This window comes from Leiobunum rupestre, chromosome 7 (assembly GCF_980474605.1).
Source record: "Leiobunum rupestre chromosome 7, qqLeiRupe1.1.hap1, whole genome shotgun sequence".
Taxonomy (NCBI): domain Eukaryota; kingdom Metazoa; phylum Arthropoda; class Arachnida; order Opiliones; family Sclerosomatidae; genus Leiobunum; species Leiobunum rupestre.
In genome coordinates this window covers 50,380,564-50,403,516 of record NC_143390.1, presented here as the reverse complement: position 1 = coordinate 50,403,516, position 22,953 = coordinate 50,380,564, and the positions used below count along the sequence as shown (strand labels likewise).

Below are 22,953 nucleotides of genomic sequence, written 5' to 3'. Positions count from 1 at the left end.
ACAGTTTTTAGTGTTTTAGCACGCTGCCAAATGCAGCATTTCAAGTCCAATAAATGAAATTTGTTATTGTTGATGTTATCTACGTCGTAATTTCTCTTAAAGTAAGACAAATTCCAAACTAGCTAGCATGTTTCAGTCCGTGTTAGTTAGTAAACACAGCTCTCCCAATTAAAACCAGAGAAAGGCCAAGTCCCCTATCCACCATATTCTTCATGGTGCCGAAACCCGGGAATACCACAAGACCACGTAAGACGTCAACTTTAAGAGCATGACCAACGACGACAAGATTCCTTCGGAAAAAGTCCAAACCAGGTCCGCAACGAAGCAAGTCCTCCCGCGAGACGACGCCAACGCCAACGCCAACGCCAACGCAAACGCAAACGCCAACAGCAACATGGCAACCTCCAACGGCGCTCCAACAGGAGGAACGCAAGCCGAAAGTAAAGAACTCAAATTAGCCAAAGCAGCCAGGAACGGTATCCGGAATGCGGTGAGGAAAAAAGTCAGCCACATCGCCAACATGATAGCGAGCACTGACTCGCACGACGCCGAAGATTTCGAGGACGAACTAGCCCTTCTCACCAAAAGCGAGGATGAGCTAGCCGATGCCGAAAACAAAGTCGTACAGCACATCGACGACGAAGACCAGCTGCAATCCGAGATGGAGCAGACCATCGTCTTTAGGGAGGAAATAACCCTATGCAAGTCCAAAACCAACAGGGTCATCCGGAAAAAAGGAGGATCGTCAGCCGCGTCGACCATCGCCTACCAACCGCCGACGCGTAGCCACAAAGCGGAAATCAAACTCCCGCAAATCAGCATCACCAAATTCAACGGCGACAAAAACTCCAAGTGGACCAGCTTTTGGGGACGGTTCAAAGCAACGGTGGACAAAAATCCAGATCTGAGTAAGGCAGAAAAGTTTATTTACTTAACGTCCTACCTAGAAGGTAACGCTTTAAGAGCCGTAGACGGTTTAGAAGAAACGGACGGTTCGTACGACGAAGCCGTAGAAATTCTTACAAATAGATTCGATAAACCTGACCTAGCTATGGACTCACACCAATCGCGTTTACTAGAAATTCAGCCCATTAACGATTCTAGTAATTTAAAAGAGTTATGCGGAATGTTAGACACCTGCGAAATTAGTTTACGAAGCCTCAAAGTATTAAAAGTAGATATGAAAGAAAAAGCCTCTTATCTATGCCCCCACCTGTTAAAATGTTTACCTGTAGATATTAGAACCGAGTTTTGTGTCCGTAGAAAATCGGCCAAAACAAAACCCGGAGATTGGGACGCGGAGGATTTTGTAAAATTTCTTAGAGAACAGGTGGAAAGTAGAGAGATGGCAGATTCTCTCAGTTACTCCTCAAATAGAAGAGTAAATAGCCACGATAAAGATCGAGAAAGAGATAAATTTAAAAGTAAATTCAGGTCCGAATCTCATAAACCTAGCCCCTCAGCCGCGGTTTTAAATACAAATGTCAGAAATCCAAATGACGTTTATTGTTTATTTTGCGATAAAAATACCCACAAAACTGTAAACTGCTCTGGTCACACGCTTGAACAAAAGAGGTTAATTGTTAAAAATTCAGGTAGATGCTTCAATTGTCTCCGTAGAGGTCACGAAGTAAGAGATTGTAGATCTAAATTTAAAACTTGTTTGAAATGCCCAAAATGCCATAATTTCGCCATCTGCGAAAACAACCCTGTCAATCAAAGTCCTAAGTCAGTAAATAAAATCGAAGAGACAAGTGTAGTATCTACCGTAGCGTGCGTTAAATGTCATGATAACGTTGTTTTGTTACAAACCGCGACCGCCTTGTTAAGAAATCCCTCCCAACCACAAAACCGAAAAATTATCAGGTGTATGCTTGACGGGGGGTCCCAAGTAAGTTTTGTCAAAGAGGAGCTCTCCAAAAAATTAGGGCTTCCCGTTGTGGGCGAAGAATATTTAGAAGTTTATAGTTTTGGGAGCAAAAGTCCCTCTGAACAAGTACGCAAAAAGGTCAAACTGAGATTAGAAAATAGAGAAAATCCCCACGAGTTTGTAGAAATTATAGCGGTTGAAGTACCGTTTTTGTGTTGCACCGAAAATAGTGTCGAAATTGGGGAGATCGAAACGATTATGAAAACCAAGGGTATGCAATTAGCCGATGACCATAGGGGTCCCGAAGTAAATGCTGATCTAGACATACTGATAGGTGGAGATTATTTTTGGAATGTCGCCACAGACAAAATTGAAAGGTTTACTCCGTCCTTAGTAGCCCAACAAACTAAATTAGGGTGGACTTTACAGGGACCGATTAAAAACCAAGTGAAACACCACAAATCGGTAAAAACAATGTTAATTACTTTAGGCCAAAAGAAAGTTAATGACACTCTGGAAACATTTTGGGATTTAGAGAGTTTAGGAATAAGCAACAGGGAAATAAAAGAAAGTTCCGACGACCCAACCTTAGAAACCTTTTTCAATGACATAACTTACCAAGAGGGGAGGTATACTGTAAAATTCCCCTGGAAAGTCAGTAAGGAGTGCCTACCGAATAATTACTCCGTAGCGGAGAAGAGATTAAAAGGGTTAACTAAAAAATTCGAAAATGATCCCCAGTATTATTTAGAATACAAAAAGGTTATTGATGAACAAATTGAACAGGGTATCGTGGAAAAGGTTCCTTTGTCAGAAATAGATTCCTCTCCCCCAGGCACCTACTATGTTCCTCACCAGGGGGTGGTTCGTGCGAGCTCCGCAACGACAAAACTCCGCGTCGTACTTGACGCCTCCGCGCACGCCGCCCGGGCGCCTTCCTTAAATGACTGCCTCTCACCCGGGCCCAGTTTAAACCCCGACATCTTACTACTTCTTATCCGTTTCCGAAATAATTCCATCGCTATTGTCGCGGATCTTGAAAAAGCCTTTTTACAGGTAGCGTTAGATAAACCAGACAAAGATTCAGTCAGGTTTTTATGGGTTGGAGATTTAAATGGCCAGGTCAACCCTAAAGAAATCGTAACCCTTAGAATGACCCGAGTCCCTTTTGGGGTCACAACCTCACCTTTCCTGTTAGCGGGAACAATAAAATACCACGTCCAAAACACAACGGAAATTGACGAAGTTGTCAAAGAAAAATTGTCCCAAGACCTTTATGTAGACGATTTCTTATCGGGAATGGGGGGAGTGAAGGGGGCCTACGAACTCTCGGTAGGCGCGGCAGAATGTATGCTAAAGGCCGGCATGCGATTTAGAAAGTGGGGGTCCAACTCCAAAAAGCTAATAGACTTATGGAACCAACACCCTGACAATTTAGAGGGGGGAAATTTATTCGAAAAGAATATTGAACAAAAGGAAACCAAAGTGTTAGGCATACAATGGGATCCCCGTAGCGACACTTTCTCATTCAATCTGACAAATTTAATCAAAATTAAACCAGAATTAAAAGATACCAAAAGAGAACTCCTTAGTTTTGTTTCGCAAATATTTGACCCTCTGGGTATTTGGTCACCTTTCGTAATCCGTGCAAAAATACTCTTTCAAAATTTGTGGCGCGTAAAAGATTTAGACTGGGACAGCGAATTACCCCCCGAAATCGGAAGTCAGTTCGAAGACTGGTGTTCCGAGCTTCATATCATAAACGAGATTAGGGTTAATAGAAACTATTATCACCAGGCCGACGACGAAATCGTCTCGCGCGAGCTACACTGCTTCTGCGACAGCAGTCAGGCAGCGTACGCCGCGGTAGTTTATGTAAAATATAAAACCAAAACAAACCAGTACGGGTCTTCGCTAATAACCGCTAAATCCAGAGTTGCCCCATTAAAAGAAAAATCAGGTCTAACACTACCGAGACTAGAATTGATGGGTTGCCTACTTGGCGCTAGGCTTACCAGTTACGTAAAGGGAACTTTTACCGAAAATCTAGACGGAATATATTTTTGGACCGATTCCACCATCGCGCTGTCATGGGTCACGAATAAGGGAGACGATTGGAAACCTTTTATCTCAAATCGAACGAGAGAAATACAAAAATTAAGCGAAGAAGGAATATGGGCCCATTGTCCGGGAGTCGAAAACCCCGCAGACCTACCAACTAGGGGATTAAAAGCGGCAAATCTTGTAGGAAATAAACTATGGTTCGAGGGTCCCCCGTGGTTAAGGGGTCCGATAGAAGGGTGGCCAAAAGGGTGCCCTAAAACAAATTTAGATATAGTGGCGGGCGAGAGGCGAAAATTAGCTTTAGCCGTCAATGTCGCTCCAAAAACCGGAGTACAACACGTCGTAGACCTAAAACGACACAATTCGTTAGATAAAATCTTACGCGTAACTGCATTTTCAAAAAGGGTTGCCCAAAATTTTAAAGGGAAAGTTAAAATTACAGGACCTATTACATCGGAGGAACTCCGAGAAGCTGAGATTTTATGGATTAGGCATATTCAGTCCCAAGAATATTCCCAAGAATTAACGGCATTGACAGAAGGTAAAAAAGTATCCCCAAAGTCCAAAATTACCCAATTAAACCCCATACTCAATGAAGACGGGTTAATAGCGGTGGGTGGGCGTTTAGAAGAGTCTTCGCTCACATACCGGGAAAAACACCCAATTATTATGGATAAAAGCTGGCATTTTTCAAAATTGTTAGTGATACGAAGCCATTCTCAAGTGCTACATAGTGGCATTAATGACACTATGACGCAACTAAGGGAACGCTTTTGGATTCCCGCTGGCAGACAATTAGCGAGGTCCGTAGTTAAAGATTGTTTTAAATGTAAACGCTTAGTCGTAAAACCAGCCGATAGACCCACAGCTCCATTACCAGCTGATCGATTAAATAACGTGTCCCCAGCGTTTTCCATTATAGGGATTGACATGGCAGGTCCATTACTGATAAAAGATAATAACCAAACTAAAAAGAGTTACATTTGTTTGATAACCTGCGCGGTGACCAGGGCGGTACATTTAGAGCTTGTCCCCCGCCTTACCACCGAAGAATTTTTGTTAGCCCTAAGACGTTATATTGGTAGACGAGGTTTACCAACTGTAGTATATACAGACAACGCGGGTACATTTCGCAAAGCGAAAACTGATTTAGAAAAAGCGTGGAAAGACCTAAAAGAAGAACAATTGAAAGACTTTTTTGGTACCCATGGTATAAAGTGGAAATTTATAGTAGAAAGAGCCCCCTGGTATGGTGGCTGGTGGGAGCGACTCGTACGCTCCACCAAAACTTCCTTAAAAAAGGTATTAGGCCACGCTTGTTTAACTTACACCGAATTAGAAACCGCTGTGATATCCACCGAGGCTATAATTAACTGTAGGCCAATATCTTATAGTTATAATGACGCGAACGAGCCCTCCCCTATTACACCAGCTGAGTTCATAGCGGGTCGTAGGTTAATGTCGCTACCACCGATTTCACACAAAGGTGAAAACGTACCTGCTTCACGTCGAGACTACAAACGACGCCTTCAATATCAAGAAACTATTCTCAAACAACTGTGGGTTCGGTGGCGACGTGATTACATAATGGAGCTACGCTCAGCCCAATACGCGAAAAGTGCAAAAAATGACGTTGAATTCAAAATCGGTGACGTAGTGATTATATGTGACGACAAACTGCCACGTCATATGTGGAAACTCGGTCGTGTCGAAAAGGTGCTAGTCACTCGTGAAACTCGCGCTGGAAAAAATCGCGCTTGTATGGTTAAAACTACCAACGGACAAGTTGTAAAACGCGCTGTTCAACATTTGTGTAATTTGGAATTAAACGATTGATTAATCGAAAAACTGTATATTTAGGGTGATTCTCTTCCAGTATCACCGGGGGGAGTGTAAAAACTGACCAGTTTTCAATTAAATCTGATGTTTAATAATTAATGTTAAATTTAGTGTAAAATGATTTGTTTAATTTAGTCCTTTAAAATTATGTTTATATAATTTTGAGTATGTGTGTATTTTGAAATGTGTCCCTTTTTAGAGTTGAAAGACGGAAAATCCAATTTGTAAATAGCTATTGTAAATATCTTGGGTTATTTTTAGTGCAGGTGGTGGAAAATTTGTTCGAATGTATTGTATAGCCTGCAAGAGCCGGGTTGAGGAATGCGTGACGTAGGTGGAAAATCCCTCGCTCGCTCTCGCGCGCGGTTCCCGACAGCCCGGCTCTGGCAGGCGCGGCCAGGGGCAAGACCCCCTGGACCGAGGTTTCCTGAGAAGAAGACCGATAATAAACGGTCAAATGAGCAGATCACTTTTTTCCTCTATCAAGAAAGGTAGAATTTGTAAGCGCCCAACTGGCGACAGTTTTTAGTGTTTTAGCACGCTGCCAAATGCAGCATTTCAAGTCCAATAAATGAAATTTGTTATTGTTGATGTTATCTACGTCGTAATTTCTCTTAAAGTAAGACAAATTCCAAACTAGCTAGCATGTTTCAGTCCGTGTTAGTTAGTAAACACAGCTCTCCCAATTAAAACCAGAGAAAGGCCAAGTCCCCTATCCACCATATTCTTCAAGGAGTCGCCTATTTCCTTAGCTTTTTCACAATTGATAGTGGCGTCCGCTACCAATCCGTTGGCTAATGATACAAGATCAGAACCAATTGTTGGTGAAAATGGAGAGTGATCTTCAAGCCAAACAATGATTTTCGAAAGATCTTGTTTATCTCGGACTTTTCGGGAATCTCTAAGTTCCACGTGCTGCTCACTGGTTACGAAAAAATATATCCAGCGAACTCTTCGATCGCTTTACTTATAGAAGTGCACTGTGGCATAGCTGTGATCCATTTCGCTACAGCCCCATCGCCAAAGCTTCTTCCATGGATTAAACCTCCCATAATTTCCATTGGTCGCATCATATTTTGTTCAATGACCATATCGGTCCGCGTTCCATTCCAAAATGTTTCTGCACGCCGAATCGTAAACATTCCTTTGGCTGAAAAGTGCCCGTAGTCTTCTGCAGTTAATGTTGATTTTATCTTTTCAATCTGATGTAAATATAAAAGTGTTGATTTTGCATAATGAAAATGTCCAGTAGCAAAGCAATATGGTAGTATCTGTTTAGTAGCGAAGACATGAAGGTCCCAATTTCCAGGTATCTCTGCATAAATAAAGATCTTTACAATTTCGACCATTTCCCAGTACATAATCCATAGTTTTCCAGTTTTCCCGGCATTCTTAATTCTAAGCATTTCATTTCTAAAATCATTATCGATTTTGATTAGCGTTTCATTGTTAAGAACTTGATCTTCTGCTGGATTATTGTATATCATTTTCAATGTCTCTAGGTCATAGTTTTCTAACACTTTTCTGAAAATTAAGTGCAAAATTCCTTCTTGAATTAGGAAATTTCGTCTCAAAGATTTGGAATACGCGTGCCCACCCGATAAATGCGAAACCGTATTTTTGGCGTAAACGGTTTGTAGAGCCTCTTCAATTCCACTCGAGGCCATTACGTATCCAATAGAACCCAAGAACGACATTAATGTGTGAAAACCTCCAAGACCAACTATAATCTTAGATAAAGGGCTTTCGAGACTCGCGGATTCTACAATTGTCGCTGCTTTATGAAACAGTGGCTAGTCGAAAGTCACGAGACAATGATCATGATTAAGTTTTTCACCACTCTTTTTGGCGTACATGAGAGCGGTAAAAATTTTACTCAAATTTCCTGGGTCTACATTTATGAAGGGTACAGCTATAACTGACTTTTATAGTATTGTGACGATATATTTGCTTCTGCCATATACCTACTCCACGAAGGATTCGAATTGTTCTCTATGAAATCTCCAACAAGCCAAAGTGTGTTAAGGTGGTTTATTTTCTTTAGCGTTAACGACATTTCGTAAGTTTTGGCGGTGAACCTTAGGACCTTCAGTTTAGATAAAACATTAGTGGGAGGTGTAGTGTATTGAAGCGCAGGAATACTTCCAAATTCTCCGATATCACTCGATTTAATGTCGGTTTTAGGTCTTGGAATATTGGAAGCTATCTTTACCGAACTTTCTGGGCTCACGCAACCAATACCCCCATGGAATGGAAGGTGCTGTGACCATCTAGAGTTCGTATGTTATAATCAGCGTTGTCAAACACGAATTGAGCAAATGCTTCACTTTCATAATTAATCTCAGAATTCGAAACCGCGGCCGACTCGAATCTAACGGATTCGTTGTAAGAACAACACAATCCCAGTTTAGAGAGAATGTCCAACAAATGTTTAGACCCGTATTTTCGATGTAAGTGTAGGGCTAGTGCTCAAAATATTGGTGAAATAAATGACCTTGGTTGTACCAATGGCATTATGGAACTCGCTAAGGAAAGGGCTTTAATTTCTCCATATAAATCGATCTTATCAGTCCCCAGCAAATTATTTATAAATGATTTTAATGTTACAGGTAAATCTTGTTCACCTCCACTTAGAATATTCTCAGTCAAAGGGTAACAATCGAAGTCACATGCCATTATAGTCTAATATCATCTCTTAATATTTTAGCCGCAGTTTTTACTACCCTCAACCTCTCTTCTTTTTCGTCTAACATTCTTTCTTCGTGCCATTTATTATGGACACTCTTTTCGAGTGAGCCCTTGAAAGTATACCGCTTCCTCCTCTACGTCTTAGCCCAGTTATGACTATGCTATCTCCAAAGTGATCTAAAAGCTTTGTTTTCAAATGTAAAGTCCTCTTCGTCTTCCATAAACGTCTTTAATTCGGCATGTATTTCCCAAATAGAAAACTGGCAACGCTTAGAACACATTAAATTTCTACAGAACTTTTTCAGAGCGTCTTCTAGTTTGTCATTTCGAAGTTTATCTTTGCTTTTAATTCTTGAGAAGGATGTATGGAAACTTTTATGGTACCTGGCTTCCGCAGCTACGAGGTCTATTTCTGAACCTATTCGTTGAAGTACATCGTTTCCCCATTTGTCACCACGAACTTTACATCTTTCTTCAATAGAGTGCTTTATTTTGAGCGTTTCTATATACTTTACGAAAATCGCGAACATTTCTCTTTTTATTCTTGTTCGATGTCGTACATATTTCTCCACAAAAATACAATCGCTCTTAAAATTGAAAGTGGGTGTGCTTACTCTGGTTTCTGATGATGTTTAACTACTAGAAGCAACTGCATCCTTCGTTTCTAAGTATTTTTTAATACTAGATCTTCTAATATAGTTCAATCGACAATATTTATGGAACGTTATACTGTCGAGTTTCTCAAAGTGTTCGTGCTTAATATCCAAACGTTCCTTACTGGCTTTTATAAGCCCCTCGATTCCTCTTTTCTTCACCTTCGTAACAGTTCTATTTTCTAACGGCTCGTCACAAATCAAACACACTTCCATACCGAAAATTCGTATGGACTAAAATTTTATTATCCTTTATTTAACACAAGTTATAAGCCGTTTATATTAGTTTAAAAAAGTACAATTCCGATTTATATCATTCAACACTAGCTCATTTACTTTTAGCCTTAGCGCGCAAGTTTCAACTCGAAAAGACTGAGAGGAACTACATTTTAAAAAAGGTCTCGAAATTATAGAAATTTTTGTTTGGCGAGATCAGTCTTTTATTGAAGGGGAAACACGTGACTAAAAACAATACTTTATTAGCTATCTAATATACTACAAAGGCTTTCGGAAGAGCGACTAGTTAACTACCGCCCCTGGACACTTCCACTAATTGCGTTCCCAAGGTTCATTATCTAAAAATTATGACCTTTATTTTACATGTCAAAAGGTTTTCCATAAAGCAGCGCGTTAAATTTTTATCACCTTAAGAACTTTTAGTGTTAAATTTCTGTATTTATGAGCGTTTTAACCCCTCACGGTGAAAGTCTGGACTCTATTGCCACTTTCCGAAGTCATTTTTTAAATACAATATTTTGTATGTTTTTTTTTAAATTACAAAGAAAAAAATTCTTATCGTGATAGGAATATCGAAATTTATAAACGTCCCATCTATGCCCGCTTGATGGCGCTAGGGGATATCTCAATGCAAGTATATCATTCGATAGATAATTGCAAGGGCTACAACTATTGTCCAGTGACTTAACGCGATATCTCTTCGCATTTAGCTTCAAAACGTACAAAACCAAAAATAGCCAAAATGACTCTATAGACATCCATCTGAACACATTTCCGTTGAGAAACGCTTGTCCCAAATAATTTCCCAGAACACCCCATTTTTAATTTAATTTTACCGTACTAATAGTTTTCTTCGGTATCAGGAACGGTTGAAATACAGATATTATTTAGCAACATTTATGGTTTTCCAGAAATCTTATTATAAAAAATTGGTTACAACTTTCGATCCGAAGTGTGGAGCCCGCCCCTTCAAGGTGACCGGGACAACCTTACAAAAGCCCACAACCCTTTTACTAAACTCACTAAGGGCCTCGAGTGCCTTCCTCTGGTTGCGCGGAATGAGGCCCTCAAGCTGGACTCCCCGCTTCTCAGACACGCGATTAATGATCTGGTGTGTATCTGGAGCATGTGGTCGGGTCAGTCTGCTCTCCAGTTGTCCGCTTTCTTCAAATTAGACACTCTTCGCAAGACCAGGGGTCATGCAGCAAAAATATTCAAACCACGGGCCCGGACCAAACAACGTCAATGGCACCTTGCTTTCCGTGCTATCCAAACTTGGAACTCCCTCCCCGCAGATGTACTTTCTGCTCAATCTCGTTGGACTTTCCGCAGCCGCACTCGGGAGTTTCTCCATTCTACCGTTTAATTTTTGTTCTTGCTTTTCCACTTGTGGGTTATATACAAGCTATTCTAGCTTCGTAACTTGTATTTTTCTTAATAATAAATAAATATTGACAATAAATATAGGTTTTCATTATTTAAACAATATTATAAATTAATAAGTCAAATTTAATTATAATGAGAATGAAACAATTGGGTTCAAGACCTTGTGATACTCTTTAAAATATTCAACACCCTTGTGCCACTTCGGCTTATTTATCACTTTAGTTGGCTTGCTTCATTTTAGACAACGCTAGATGCATGACACGTTTTTCTACCGAAGTACATTTACTTTGGTTTAGACTTAATATATCGCCTTTGCAATTGAAACGATATTACTACTACAAAGACGAACTTCTATATATTTGTCCACGAAAGCTTTTCCACGTTTTGTAAATAGAGGCCTATGATCTGTTCGCCAACCTCAAAATAAATCCTGGCGCAACCACTGATTGTCATTGTGTATAAAGCTGTATTAACAAGCATAAAGATACAAAGCGTTAATTAATTCGAATGGAATATTTAAATCATTTTTATCCTTAATTTTTCACCAGTTTGAATTGTGTTTTGCTTTTAGACGATATCTTCAGTTAACGTTGTCCTCGTTTTTCTGTATTTTATGCTACATGAGTATGACGCTAATCCATATCTGTTTTGTAACAATACACTTTCCAACATCTGCGTACATTGCGTTGTACATTTACAATATTATAGACTTATTGTCGAGGTTACAGTGTAACGACTAGAAGAACAAAAGTGTTTGAAAATTGAACACTTCATGGTCCTAGTTGCAATATTGTAGTTCAGTAACACTGCAAATTAATCTAATTGTAATTTTTGAATAAACTATGAATAACAACAGAGTAGTAATTACTTGTTTTGTAGTGACGATTTCTTTATTACTTGTATTGCATAAATCAAATGCCAAAGCTGTTAAGGGTAAATATGTTTTTAATTATTTCTTTTAATGTTATCGTTTTATACGAAAGTTGTTGTTACCACTTGTTTAAAACCATATTGTTATGCAATTATTAATTGTATAATCATTGGCATTCCTGTTAAGTAAATTTAGAAAATTATTATTTATGTCGAGCTATGCATAAAAATATTTAAATTTTAATATAATTATTGAACAAAAGTGAATATGAAAAAATGATAAATTTAATTACAGCCATGATTAAATATAATTAGTAAACTTATACAAGAAAGAACCAATGGCTTATATTTAGAATCTTTATTAATAACAAGGCTGAGGGTGTAGAAATCCCAACACCACTTTTAGAGAGCTTTCGACCTTGCGAAACTGTTTGCGAAACATCTTGTCCCAGTAGTAGCCGCATTGACGGGTTATACCAAAAGCAGTTTAAAATACTCTGTATAATTTGTTAATAAGATAAGAAGTTTAAAAATTGAAAAGAATTGTGGACTGGCTGGTCTAGATGTTGTAAGCCTATTTACAAAGGTGCCTATTAAAGGTGTCTTAAAGGTTCTTAAAGGTTCTTAAAGACAAGTTACGGTAGGATGCCAATATAAAAACTCGTAAAAAACTAAGCGTTGAATCTGTTAATGAACTAAGTAGGTTGTGTATAAGTAATACTTATTTAGAATTGAATGGCAAATTGTACTCACAAGTTAGTGTTCTGGCTAAGGGCAGTTCAATTTCCACAGTCCTGGCTAATTTGTATAAGGAATACATAAATACCTGGTTAAGATACGTAGATGACATTTTTGTGATTTATTCAAGGACTTGGTGATATTTTTCGGACTTTCTTCCCGACTCTAACGATATTGACCCGGACATTAAGTTTACTCTTGAAATTGTAATGAATGGTCAACTTCATTTTCTGGGTGTAATAATAATCAGCTAGGCTAATACCCAAGTCACCACCTTAGGCCCAAGTCATCGAACGACATTTAATGCCTTTAAACAGGTGGTCGGGTTACAATGCGTCGGAGGGTGGTGGCAAGCGCTCTATGCCACGCTAGCGAAGAGCTCCCAACTCTTACTATTACCGTTACCTCTTCAAATTTTACTAACGTCATCTGTTCAATATATCAAAAACCTACCCATGATTTTCTTGATTACTTCTCCGCACACCCTCGTCACGTAAAAATGGGCCTTTAAAAGGTCAAAAATCCCGTATGGAAATATTTAATGATAACTGTGTATAGAATCCCCCAAATTTTTAATAATTATTTCTTAAATTACTTAATTCTCCACAATGTACAAGGAGTCACTGATAAAAAATAATAAACTTTTCCAGAAATTTAACGTCGAAATTATTGGTAGCAATTATTACATTTTTAAACGTAAGTTTAATGCGAGAAATAATAAAAAAACATCAGATTTGGAAATAGGTTTACTTAAAAGAGACCGATCAGAAATTGAAAAAGAAATAGAATTTATGGTTCTAAACAAAGTGTCAGAGAAGGTTATTTGAATAGTGGGATTGCTAAGCACCTATGGTATATTCCAATTTTTTTCGGAACCACAACGGTGATTAAAGAAAGGGGCCAAAGTTTTATACAATGAGAGGGATTGGTATAAAAGAAAATTTGTAAGACGAAAGTGTTGTGTACAAATTTCATTGGACGGGCCTTTACGCGAACGTTTTACGGAAAGCTGGGAGCAACACACACAAGGAGAACGCAACCCGTCCAAAGTCGTGTATTTTCTTGTTTACATTTCTCATTGGTGAGACGCTAGAGCGCCTGCTGCCGTCGGAAGGGGAAAATTCGGAAATTGTCTTCCCCCCCGCCCGTAAAAATTTCAGTGTAAAGGTTCGTCTAATGAAATTTGTACACAACCCTGCGTTAGCGTGTTTAAAGGCTAGCTGCTTTCTCCTTGTGTTTGTTGTTCCTAGACGGAAAGGAGGTAGACAATTTCCCAATTTTCCCCTTCCGACGGCAGCAGGCGCTAAAGAGTCTAACCAATGAAAACTATGCGCAAGAAAATGTTGCGTTCTCCTTGTGTGGGGTGTTGTGTTTGTTGCTCCTATATTTCTCAGTGATAGGTTATTATTGTCATATTAATGGTGGTGTTAAACATTTGCGAAAATGATGCTGTACGCATACCGTTTAAAATCCGCGTTCAGTAGACACGTTCCAAAATCATTGAATTAATGTAACAATTATTAAAATATCAGTATACGTCGGGTGCATAGCGTTTAAAGTTAATTTCAAACTTTAAAATTAATCTTATTCATGGTCCTAATAGTAAACAGAGAAAGGATCATGGGCACCCACGAAACATTTATAAGAGGAATGCATACTTCGTTAATGTTTTATAGAGTTCTAGTCTCCCGTGCGGGTGGGACCAATACGTGGGCGATGATTCAATAGAAACCGATTTTTTATGGTTACCGTCACGAAAATTGCTATTTGTTTCGGGTTAAAAATAAAATATTTCTGTATAATCACTTTGCATCACCACATTTCATTCACCATCTCGATTACACTTTCCCTATGAGGTGAATAGGTAAAATCGTAATGTATTTGTGGCTAACGCAATCTCCTAATACAAACACTTGGAAGTGGTATGCCTATACCTTAAATTAGAAATGGCTCTGAAAAAGTTATTTTAGGTAGAACCACCTGGTTTTGGTTGATGACGTAATATCTTATTGAAAATTGACCTTTTTCGATAGAAAAAAATATTTGTAGGTTCGAGAATTCGCTATAGAACTTTATCATTTAAACATTTTGTTTGACGCATATCGGTGAAAAAATAATATCTAGAAAACTACGAAATCTTTTCCGATTTTTTGAAATTAACAAATTAAAAAGGTCCCTTGCCAATATATATGCCATAAAACTTTCTTAAGTTGTGCGTGCTGCATTATGTGTTTTAAAATATAGATACACGCTTGAACGAAGATGAGTACCAAAAACTATACATAACTTATATATTTTCCGAGTTACTAAATGCGTATGCCTACCTATTATTCTTCTTTCCCGAAGTTTGAGGTTTTTTATCTGTAGTATTGCGCTAGTTTCCCAAAATATGGCAAAAAATTCCAAAATTGATTTAACCAAATCTGGTATCACCAGTTTTGGAAAGGGAGGATCTACCTGCAATTCGGTAATCCCAGGCGTCTGGGAGGCAGAGTTTGTGGATGGCCGTGTGAGGACGACCACCAATCCCCAAAGGGTGGGCGGAATACTTCCGCTGCGGGTGTCCCCACCCCTGTCCCCACGCATGTATTAAACTACGGTACAGGGGTATACAAATAAAGATAACGAATGTCACCACGTATCCCCCCGTTGGCGTGGCCGTTACACATATCTCGCCCTGATTAATCAGTTGTTGTGTGCTGGTGTCTAAGGCCTTGGGCCGACACCGATTTGTGTCTATCAAAAAAAGGAAAAAAAAATTGGGATTTTTTTTTAATGAGTTCACTCTCTAGTTACTATTTATTGCCTTTCTTGGAAACAGATGTCGCCTCTCCACGTTTAAGTCTCCAAGAAAGGGAAAAAGATGTATCCACTGAAATCGACCCGAAAAAAATTAAAAGAAGATTTGTCATTTCTAATCCTTGCGTCGACGCCTGCAACATATGTTACAGCTGCAATTATGTGGACGATTATATAAACACTTATTATTACGAGTGCAACGATGGCTGCGGGTTTTGTTACTCTCAATGCAATTATTATTACTGATGAAAATTATCATTAAAGAAAACTATTTTTAAGATCGATGAAACTGTATACCTTCTTAAATGTAGATAAATGACTTAAGTTTTATGCTATAAAGTCATATATTCATTAAAAATAAACATTGAAAAATTGAAAAATTAAATTTATTATTGTCCAGGGTTAAATATAAATAACTTCTATGGTAAAATAATAGTAGAATTACATATGAATGAAATAAATATTAACAAATAAATAAATACTAATAATTAGTTATGAAACATCAAATCGAAGCTTTTAAAATATGAGCTTTTGAGCTTGAGCTTTTTTTTAAGTTTACCTTTTCCAATTCTTTGAACAAAGTGTAAAGTCAAAAAATGTAAGATTTTGAAAATGCTTCTTCGAAAAGACCTTGTGTGGAACTGGTCAACTGGACAAGATCGCACCTTCACTTTTCTGAGTCTGCTGAACGACACATTGACAAAGAAGCCCGTTCTTGACTTATACAATGTGGACACCAGAATGTTTTTTATATTTCGGAATGTTACCTTAGGACCTGTGTGTGACACCTGTTGACCTCGCCCTATAACTATGGTACCGCACCCTAGTTACATTTGTTGGTCTTCCCGTTGAACGTAGTTCGATATTAAAATTAAATTGAGTGAATTGGTAAATTCCCTCTCGCCGGGTTTCAACTCTTTGAAAGAAAGAGAGTTTCTTGGCGCCTGGATGTAAGATTTAAGTTATTATAACGAGTCAACTATCTATAGTTGTGACGGTTTTATCGGAGCTAACCTATAGAAGATGTCACGGGATTAGGTATGTCTATTCCACCAAAATATCAAGTTTATTTTGCATATTAAATTTAAATTTGAGCAAATTTTTTATTGCTTTGTACATTAACTTAATAAGCGTACTATAATAGCCCAAGATAGATTTGGTAGAAAATGAGCATTTTTCTAAACCAACCGGTATATTATTAACAAAATCTCAATCACCCTGACGCTTAACATAAATAACGCACTAAGCATTAAAAACCAAATCACAAAGAAAAATGGATGACGACGCTTTATTCATCACATTATTTATTAATTAAGAATTTTTATTTATAAAGCGGTGCCTACGTTATTATAAAGGCCTGTGCAAGCGCACTGGCGAGGGGGTGACAGCAACTATTAAATTACGCGCGAAAACCCGATAGGTGGCGCTCTTCCTTGTATATAATTTTTCAAATATTGGCCGATTCGCGCCCAAATTTGAATAGAAAGGCGCGAGTATCTTAAAGGTAAATCTTTAACTATGGAAGATCTATTTGTTTAGTCTAAGATACAATTTTTTATTTCGAGAATTAAGTATATAATACATCTATAAATTTAAAAACGTTATTTGAAATAATAATACTAATATAATAATAATATTTTTATTATCATAAGCTTACGGTCATGTAGGAACAATAATTTTGTACATTTATTATCACAGACTTAGTGATAGGAACATTATTTTTGTACATTTATTATCACAGACTTAGTGATAGGAAGTTAGGAACATTATTTTTGCACTTTTATTTTCACAGGCTAGTGATAGGAAGATAACGTCACATTTTTATTATCACAAATTGTAGTGATAGGAACGTTCTCTATTTTGATTTTACACTTCAAGATTTAAAAAATAATGACTTTATAATCACAGCCTATAGCGTTAATATAAACAATATTTGTTTTTGAGCTTACTATAGTGGTTTCTACATTCTAAATTAGGAACTAAACTTTCAACACCTTTCTAGAAAGGGGCTTACTATTAATTTTCTTCCTTATATCGTTTCTATCCGACGCACCCATTGCATGATTGCAAAGCATTGGTCTTAAAAATTTATCTAACATAACTTTCGGGAGAGCGGTGTCCCCACATTCGCAAGCCAAAGGTTTAGAGAAATATGGCAAAATTACATTCATGTAAGTCGCAAGTACCTGACTTCGAGGAATTAAATCTAATGATGATTTCACAAAATCATGTACTAAACTTAGCATAGAAATTAAAAATCTGCTTGGGTATTTTAAAGCCTCATTATCTTGCTCAGCGATTAGAAAGTGTATTGGCGATTGAGATTGCGGTACAGATAATTTTTCTAGACATACGCTGCAAGTTGACCTTTCTTCCGCTACTCTGACTATGTAGCCTCCCACTTGTGCAATGCTACAGTTGGTTATCGTTGTATGGCAGTTGTCTAGGATCGATAGAAATTTATATATTAGAAAGTGACACATTTGTAGATTAAAAAAGTAGTACCATGGATAGTTAGTTTTCCCATTACAAGAAATGCTGAAGTCTTTGGCTTTAAAATGCTTGCTGCATACTCTTACATCATTTTTCTCTTCCACAAAAGCCTCAATGTCACTTATATTAGTGATATCATGTTTAAAAATTGCACATTTCTTTTTTAACTCTTTATCTTTTGGAAGAGCGTGAAAACTGTATAGCTGCTCTTCATTTTCATCATTGTTACGCCCCTTTCGCTTTCGGTTACTCTCATTACAAGATGGCACAATACATATAACCATACTGATGTTTCATAATTTTCTAATATATATGAATATATCGAATTAGCAAATGAAAATAGTAAGGTGGTATGGGAATTTAATTAACACGCAAATAGGCCTTGGCAATGTTATTATGAATTTATATATTTATAAACTTGCATTACAAGGTATTGTTATATGGAAATAACGTTAAATGTTTTACACAAATATCTTTACATTAAATATTGAAAATATGAATATCTTACCTCTTCAATCTGAATTACTTTCCATTTAAAAGAACACCCAACATAACTACCGCTCGCTCGCCGATGCGTGGCCTACGTTATAAACGTATTTGACATAGGTGCCTACGATAAACACCAGGCCCTTCCACCATTCTGACCGCGAAGTTCCAAAAATTCAAATCAAAGCTACAAGGAAGAGCGACCCTGGCGTAAAAAATCGGCGAACTAAAAATTCCCAAAAAAATATGGAAACCGCCGCTTGCACAGGCCTTTATAATAACGTAGGCACCGTATAAAGCATCTCTAGATTAGGTTCTAATATATATAGCAAATAAAGTTGACAATGTATACAATGATAATACTTTCTACGCCATAGATGGTGAACACAAAGTCCTTTGGTGAAAACCAGCTACATACTTGGACGTTTTAAAGCCTTACGAATCCTACACGTTACATCCCACTACGGCTCCCGAAGTAAATGTGTTGTTTGAGGAGTTCCACAGCCTTAACTCAACATAGGCAATCGAACAACTTAGAAGAAGTTTCAAAGCCGTTTAAGCAAAAGTAGAAGTAAAAATAAATATAAAAATGTGTCAACTGCTCAAAAGATTTTTTTAATTAATCCTTACAACAAAAGCCAACTAATAAATATCTTACCTTGTAAGTTAGCCAAATCTGGAATTAAGAGCCACTTAGCAAAGTCGGATGCCGACAGATTAATCGTAACAACTGCAATTAATAATAATCAGCTAGGCTAATACCCGAGGCACCACCTTAGGCCCAAGTTATCGAGCGACCTTTAATGCCTTTAAACAGGTGGCCGGGTTCAAACGCGTAGGAGGGTGGTGCCAAGCCCTTCATGCCACGCGAGCTAACAGCTCCCTACACTACTTATTACCGTTTACCTCTACAAGTTTTTTATGAGAAGGGGAAACCGTAGAGCTCGGGGGAAAACCTCTGAAGCTTAAGTGTAATGGTGATTGCCGAATACAATGATGTTTTGATTCTTTTGGTAGCTCTAGCTCACAATGGGAATTGCATTTCTTATCAAACGCTAGGAGGGAAATTCACACTAACAAGGAGAGTACCCGAGGTGTTTATTGCCGATTTAGATCAAAGTCGGCTGTAATGTAGACCTATATGAGATATGAAATTTCCCAAAAGGAGACGTTGCACTTCCCATTCGATTTGCCATGGCAACCGAAAATGTTTTTGACCACTTACAACCAGAATAAGATTTTTTCCTTATTTTACCCAAAATTTGTTACAAATTTACCCTAAAAATTTTTCAATTTACCCAAACTTTATGAAATTTACCTAAATGTGGTCCAAATTACACATTTCGTGATTTTCACAATTTTTCATAATTTTCGTAGCTAGGACCCTGTGAAACCGAGAAAATCCCATGCTTTTTTAAATGGAGATTTTATTGTTGTAAGTGGTCAAAAACATTTTCGGTTGCCATCGCAAATCGAATGGGTAGTGCAACGTCTCCTTTTGGGAAATTTCATATTTCATATAGGTCTACATTACGCCCGACTTTGAACAAAATCGGCAATAAACACCTCGGGTACTCTCCTTGTAAGTACAGTTTTAAAAATTGAATTCCTCCAAAATGAATTGGCAGAACTTACCAAAAATATTTTATTTCTACATGAAATTACTGGCAGTGACCCCACTTCGGCTTTTTGCGGAAAAGGCAAGAAAGCGGAAATAAAAATTCTTCGAGTAAGTGAAAAAACTAAAAGATCTAGGTTTAATATCTAATGCACCTAACGCCTCACACGAGGACATTGCGGCAATTGGAGAAACGTTCTAGGTTTGGCTTAACGGGGGTGAAAGTTCGGACACTCTTGATTGCCATCGTTACTACGGTTATAATTTTTCAGTGGTACGTTTAGTTGTGAAGTCAGCGTTCGTATTAGTCATACTACCTCCGACTTCCACCGCCGAGAAATAGCATTCATACAGGACTTCTTTGGGGATCGACAAGAAATACAAAAGACCGTTTGACGCCTATCGTAATGCTACTTTCACCAGCCCCAGAAAATCTTCTAAAATTGGTATGTTGTGCTTGCAAAGCATCATTTAAAAAAATGTGAATGCAAGAGGGCTGGACTTGTATGCACAGTTATGTGTGCACACTGCCGTGGTAACAGCTGTGATAATTCCATTTTCATTTCCATCAACGAAAATGAGGAAAATTATGAAGAGTCGTGATAAAAATAGTAGTATTATATTGTAATTCAAATTATATTTTGTTTCATGTAAATACCCAAAATAAAAGTAAAATGTTTTCTGTGAGATTTTCTTAATCAAAGAAACTACCCATTATAATAACATTTTAATCAACCTCCATTTATCAGACACCATTTTCTAAATAGTTGGCACCCTTTTTAGCAAATGGCTAACCAAGCTAACAATAAAATTTTATTTGTGAATTGACCGTGATAATTTATCCAAATTCGTTTATTAAATATTTTTACAAAATACTCTAAATAGCTACCTTTTTCTAAAATGGCGGCGAGTCGAGCGTCTGAGCGGTGGTGACTTGTAATGTATTTTTCAGGTTGTTAATCAAATCATTGGATAAATGGTATCAAATTCAAATACTTTAACCGTACTTTCATTCGCGGATAATTGTAATGAGTAACGTTTTTGTAGCGATTTTCTCCTTATGTTGAACTTCTTAACGAGAACAGTTTTCTGTCGTATTCCACAACTGCCACAAATTCAAATGTTTAAAAAAATTCAAATATTTTTTCAAAGTTGCAAAAATAAGGCATTAGAGCGCAAAGTCTTCTTTTTACAGATTCTTCTTTTAATAATCAACAATTTCCTAAATATTTAGTTTAAATTAAGTAAGAGAAAAAATACGAAAAATTACATATATTTTTTTTCGTATCGGTTTTAAAATTATATTTCAGATTATTCATATTAAAACATTGAAATTTTAAGAAACGTTTTAACCGCCAGCTACGAATTTATTTTCTTCAATTTATTGTAAAATTCATTAAAACGTTTAACCACAGCATAAAAATCGAATTTAGTTTTTTTACTGTTTAACACATCTGGAGTTTTAGTTTAATTTCTGACTTAGTGACGGTCTAAACAACATTTAATGCAAACATTGGCTTAGAATCTTTAAGATTTTTGTTAATGAAACTCAAGCACGAATATCGGTAAATTTGTTTTGTGTTTAAAAATGTACTTTTATCGTGTAAGCGTTTTAATGTAAGATTGTAGGCCTAATTACCCTTTTATAATTATTATTAGAAGAAATTCCCCAAGCTATGATGCCATATATTAGGTAAGAATAAATAACTATAGTATAATAAAATACTTCCTGCCCAGGAATAGTTCCTTAAATTTCTTGCACTTTATAATTTATTGCAAAGATAATTGACGTGATCGTTCTAGTTAAGTCTATGGTCAAAATAAATTCCTAGAAAACTATACATATATTAATTTCCACCCCGTTAATTTTTATTTCACAGAACGCATCAGATACATATTTATTAACATTGGAAAAAAATATGTATTCGGGTTTAGTTTTATTTAATTTTAACTCATTTTGTTCAAGCCATGTTTTTTTTTAATTTTTTCCCTAGGTATTCATTGGCAGTTTTAACAAAATTATTTAAATTAGTACTTTTAATGAGAAGAATTGTGCCGCCTGCATACAAATTAAAGAGCCCTGAAAGAATAATACTTGTCATGTCATTGATGAATAAATAGGGAGATACAATTGAACAATAAAACAAATTTGCATTTGATTTGAATTCGATAATACTGATCCCTGGGGTACTCCTTTTGTTATAGACCTTGACGTTCAGCATTTTCTGTTTCATTTATTTATATATGTTCTATTGGGCAAGTAGATTAGTCAGCCATTCTAGAGATAGGCCTCTTATACCTAAACCTTTAAGTTTTTGTAAATGTCTTTCGTGGGGAATACTTCTCTAGATCAAGAATATTTGGATTCAAGCACGCTTAAAATAGATTTATATCAGAAAGCAATAGCCTGCTCAGTTCCTTTAAGGTCTCTAAAGCAAACTGAAGTTCCGATATTAAATTAAAGTTATCACAAAAAGAAGTTAATTCTCAACAGGAAGCATTTATAGAAGATATTTGTCAACAACAATAATACGGAAATTTGCCTACAATTATTAGGAAAAAGGGGTTCATTTTTTTTAAAAAACTGGAGTCACATAAGTATTTTTAGCTTATCAGGGTAGACCGCTTTTGTAAATGACAAGTTTATAAGAAAAAGAAGTAAGGTAATTAGGTGGTTGATTACCAATTTTATGGGTTTTGGGTGGAGATCGTCAAGGCCTGGGGAACTTGAGTGTGGTAAACTATTAACTTTACTTCTTTGAGTTCGTTTTCCGTATTGTGGAATAAATCACCGGAACAACTGTTTATTTATGACAAAAGAGGGGAATTAAAGAAAGTGTCGACTCAACGTGAAAAAGGTGGTGTAGTGTTGTGGTTAGACCTTTCGCCTCGCAGCAAGAGGAGCAGGGTTCGATTCCAGCTTGTGGTCACTGAAATGGTTGTTAAGTAAAGAAATTCTCGTGCAATTCGCATTGAGGTCCACAGTTGAACCGAGCACGAAGCCGTGTGGCTATTTTTCTATTGCCATTCAACGTTGCTATAGTAATATTAATGTAGTCAGAATTAGATTAGAGGAAGTTGCCATAGAGCCCATTGTGGGCGCATTTGACTTACCAGAGAGAGAGGGGGAAGACTAGGCGGGATGACAATTTTGGCCCGCCTATCACGGCAGCCGATATAACCGCTGAAACGTCTTTGCGATCTATTATGGA

At 37.2% G+C, this 22,953-nt stretch overlaps 2 protein-coding genes across 2 annotated transcripts; both read left to right on the top strand.

Annotated features, from left to right (window-relative positions):
- The first annotated feature begins 268 nt into the window (after positions 1-268).
- On the top strand, positions 269-5,770 carry LOC149936667 (uncharacterized). Its single transcript, XM_090153726.1, has one exon. It carries the CDS (start codon positions 269-271, stop codon positions 5,768-5,770), a length of 5,502 nt encoding a protein of 1,833 aa, XP_090009852.1.
- A 5,799-nt stretch (positions 5,771-11,569) lies between these two features.
- On the top strand, positions 11,570-15,454 carry LOC149936666 (uncharacterized). Its single transcript, XM_090154804.1, has 2 exons — positions 11,570-11,670; positions 15,167-15,454. Exons 1-2 carry the CDS (start codon positions 11,580-11,582, stop codon positions 15,388-15,390), a joined length of 315 nt encoding a protein of 104 aa, XP_090010930.1. The 5' UTR covers positions 11,570-11,579; the 3' UTR covers positions 15,391-15,454.
- The last annotated feature ends 7,499 nt before the right edge of the window (positions 15,455-22,953 follow it).

Excerpts from the sequence above, each read along its gene's own strand:
- LOC149936666 (XM_090154804.1), top strand. The coding sequence starts at position 11,580 with ATGAATAACAACAGAGTAGTAATTACTTGTTTTGTAGTGACGATTTCT. Across the intron at positions 11,671-15,166 it reads AAATGCCAAAGCTGTTAAGG|ATGTCGCCTCTCCACGTTTA; the intron begins GTAAATATGTTT and ends TCTTGGAAACAG.
- LOC149936667 (XM_090153726.1), top strand. The coding sequence starts at position 269 with ATGACCAACGACGACAAGATTCCTTCGGAAAAAGTCCAAACCAGGTCC.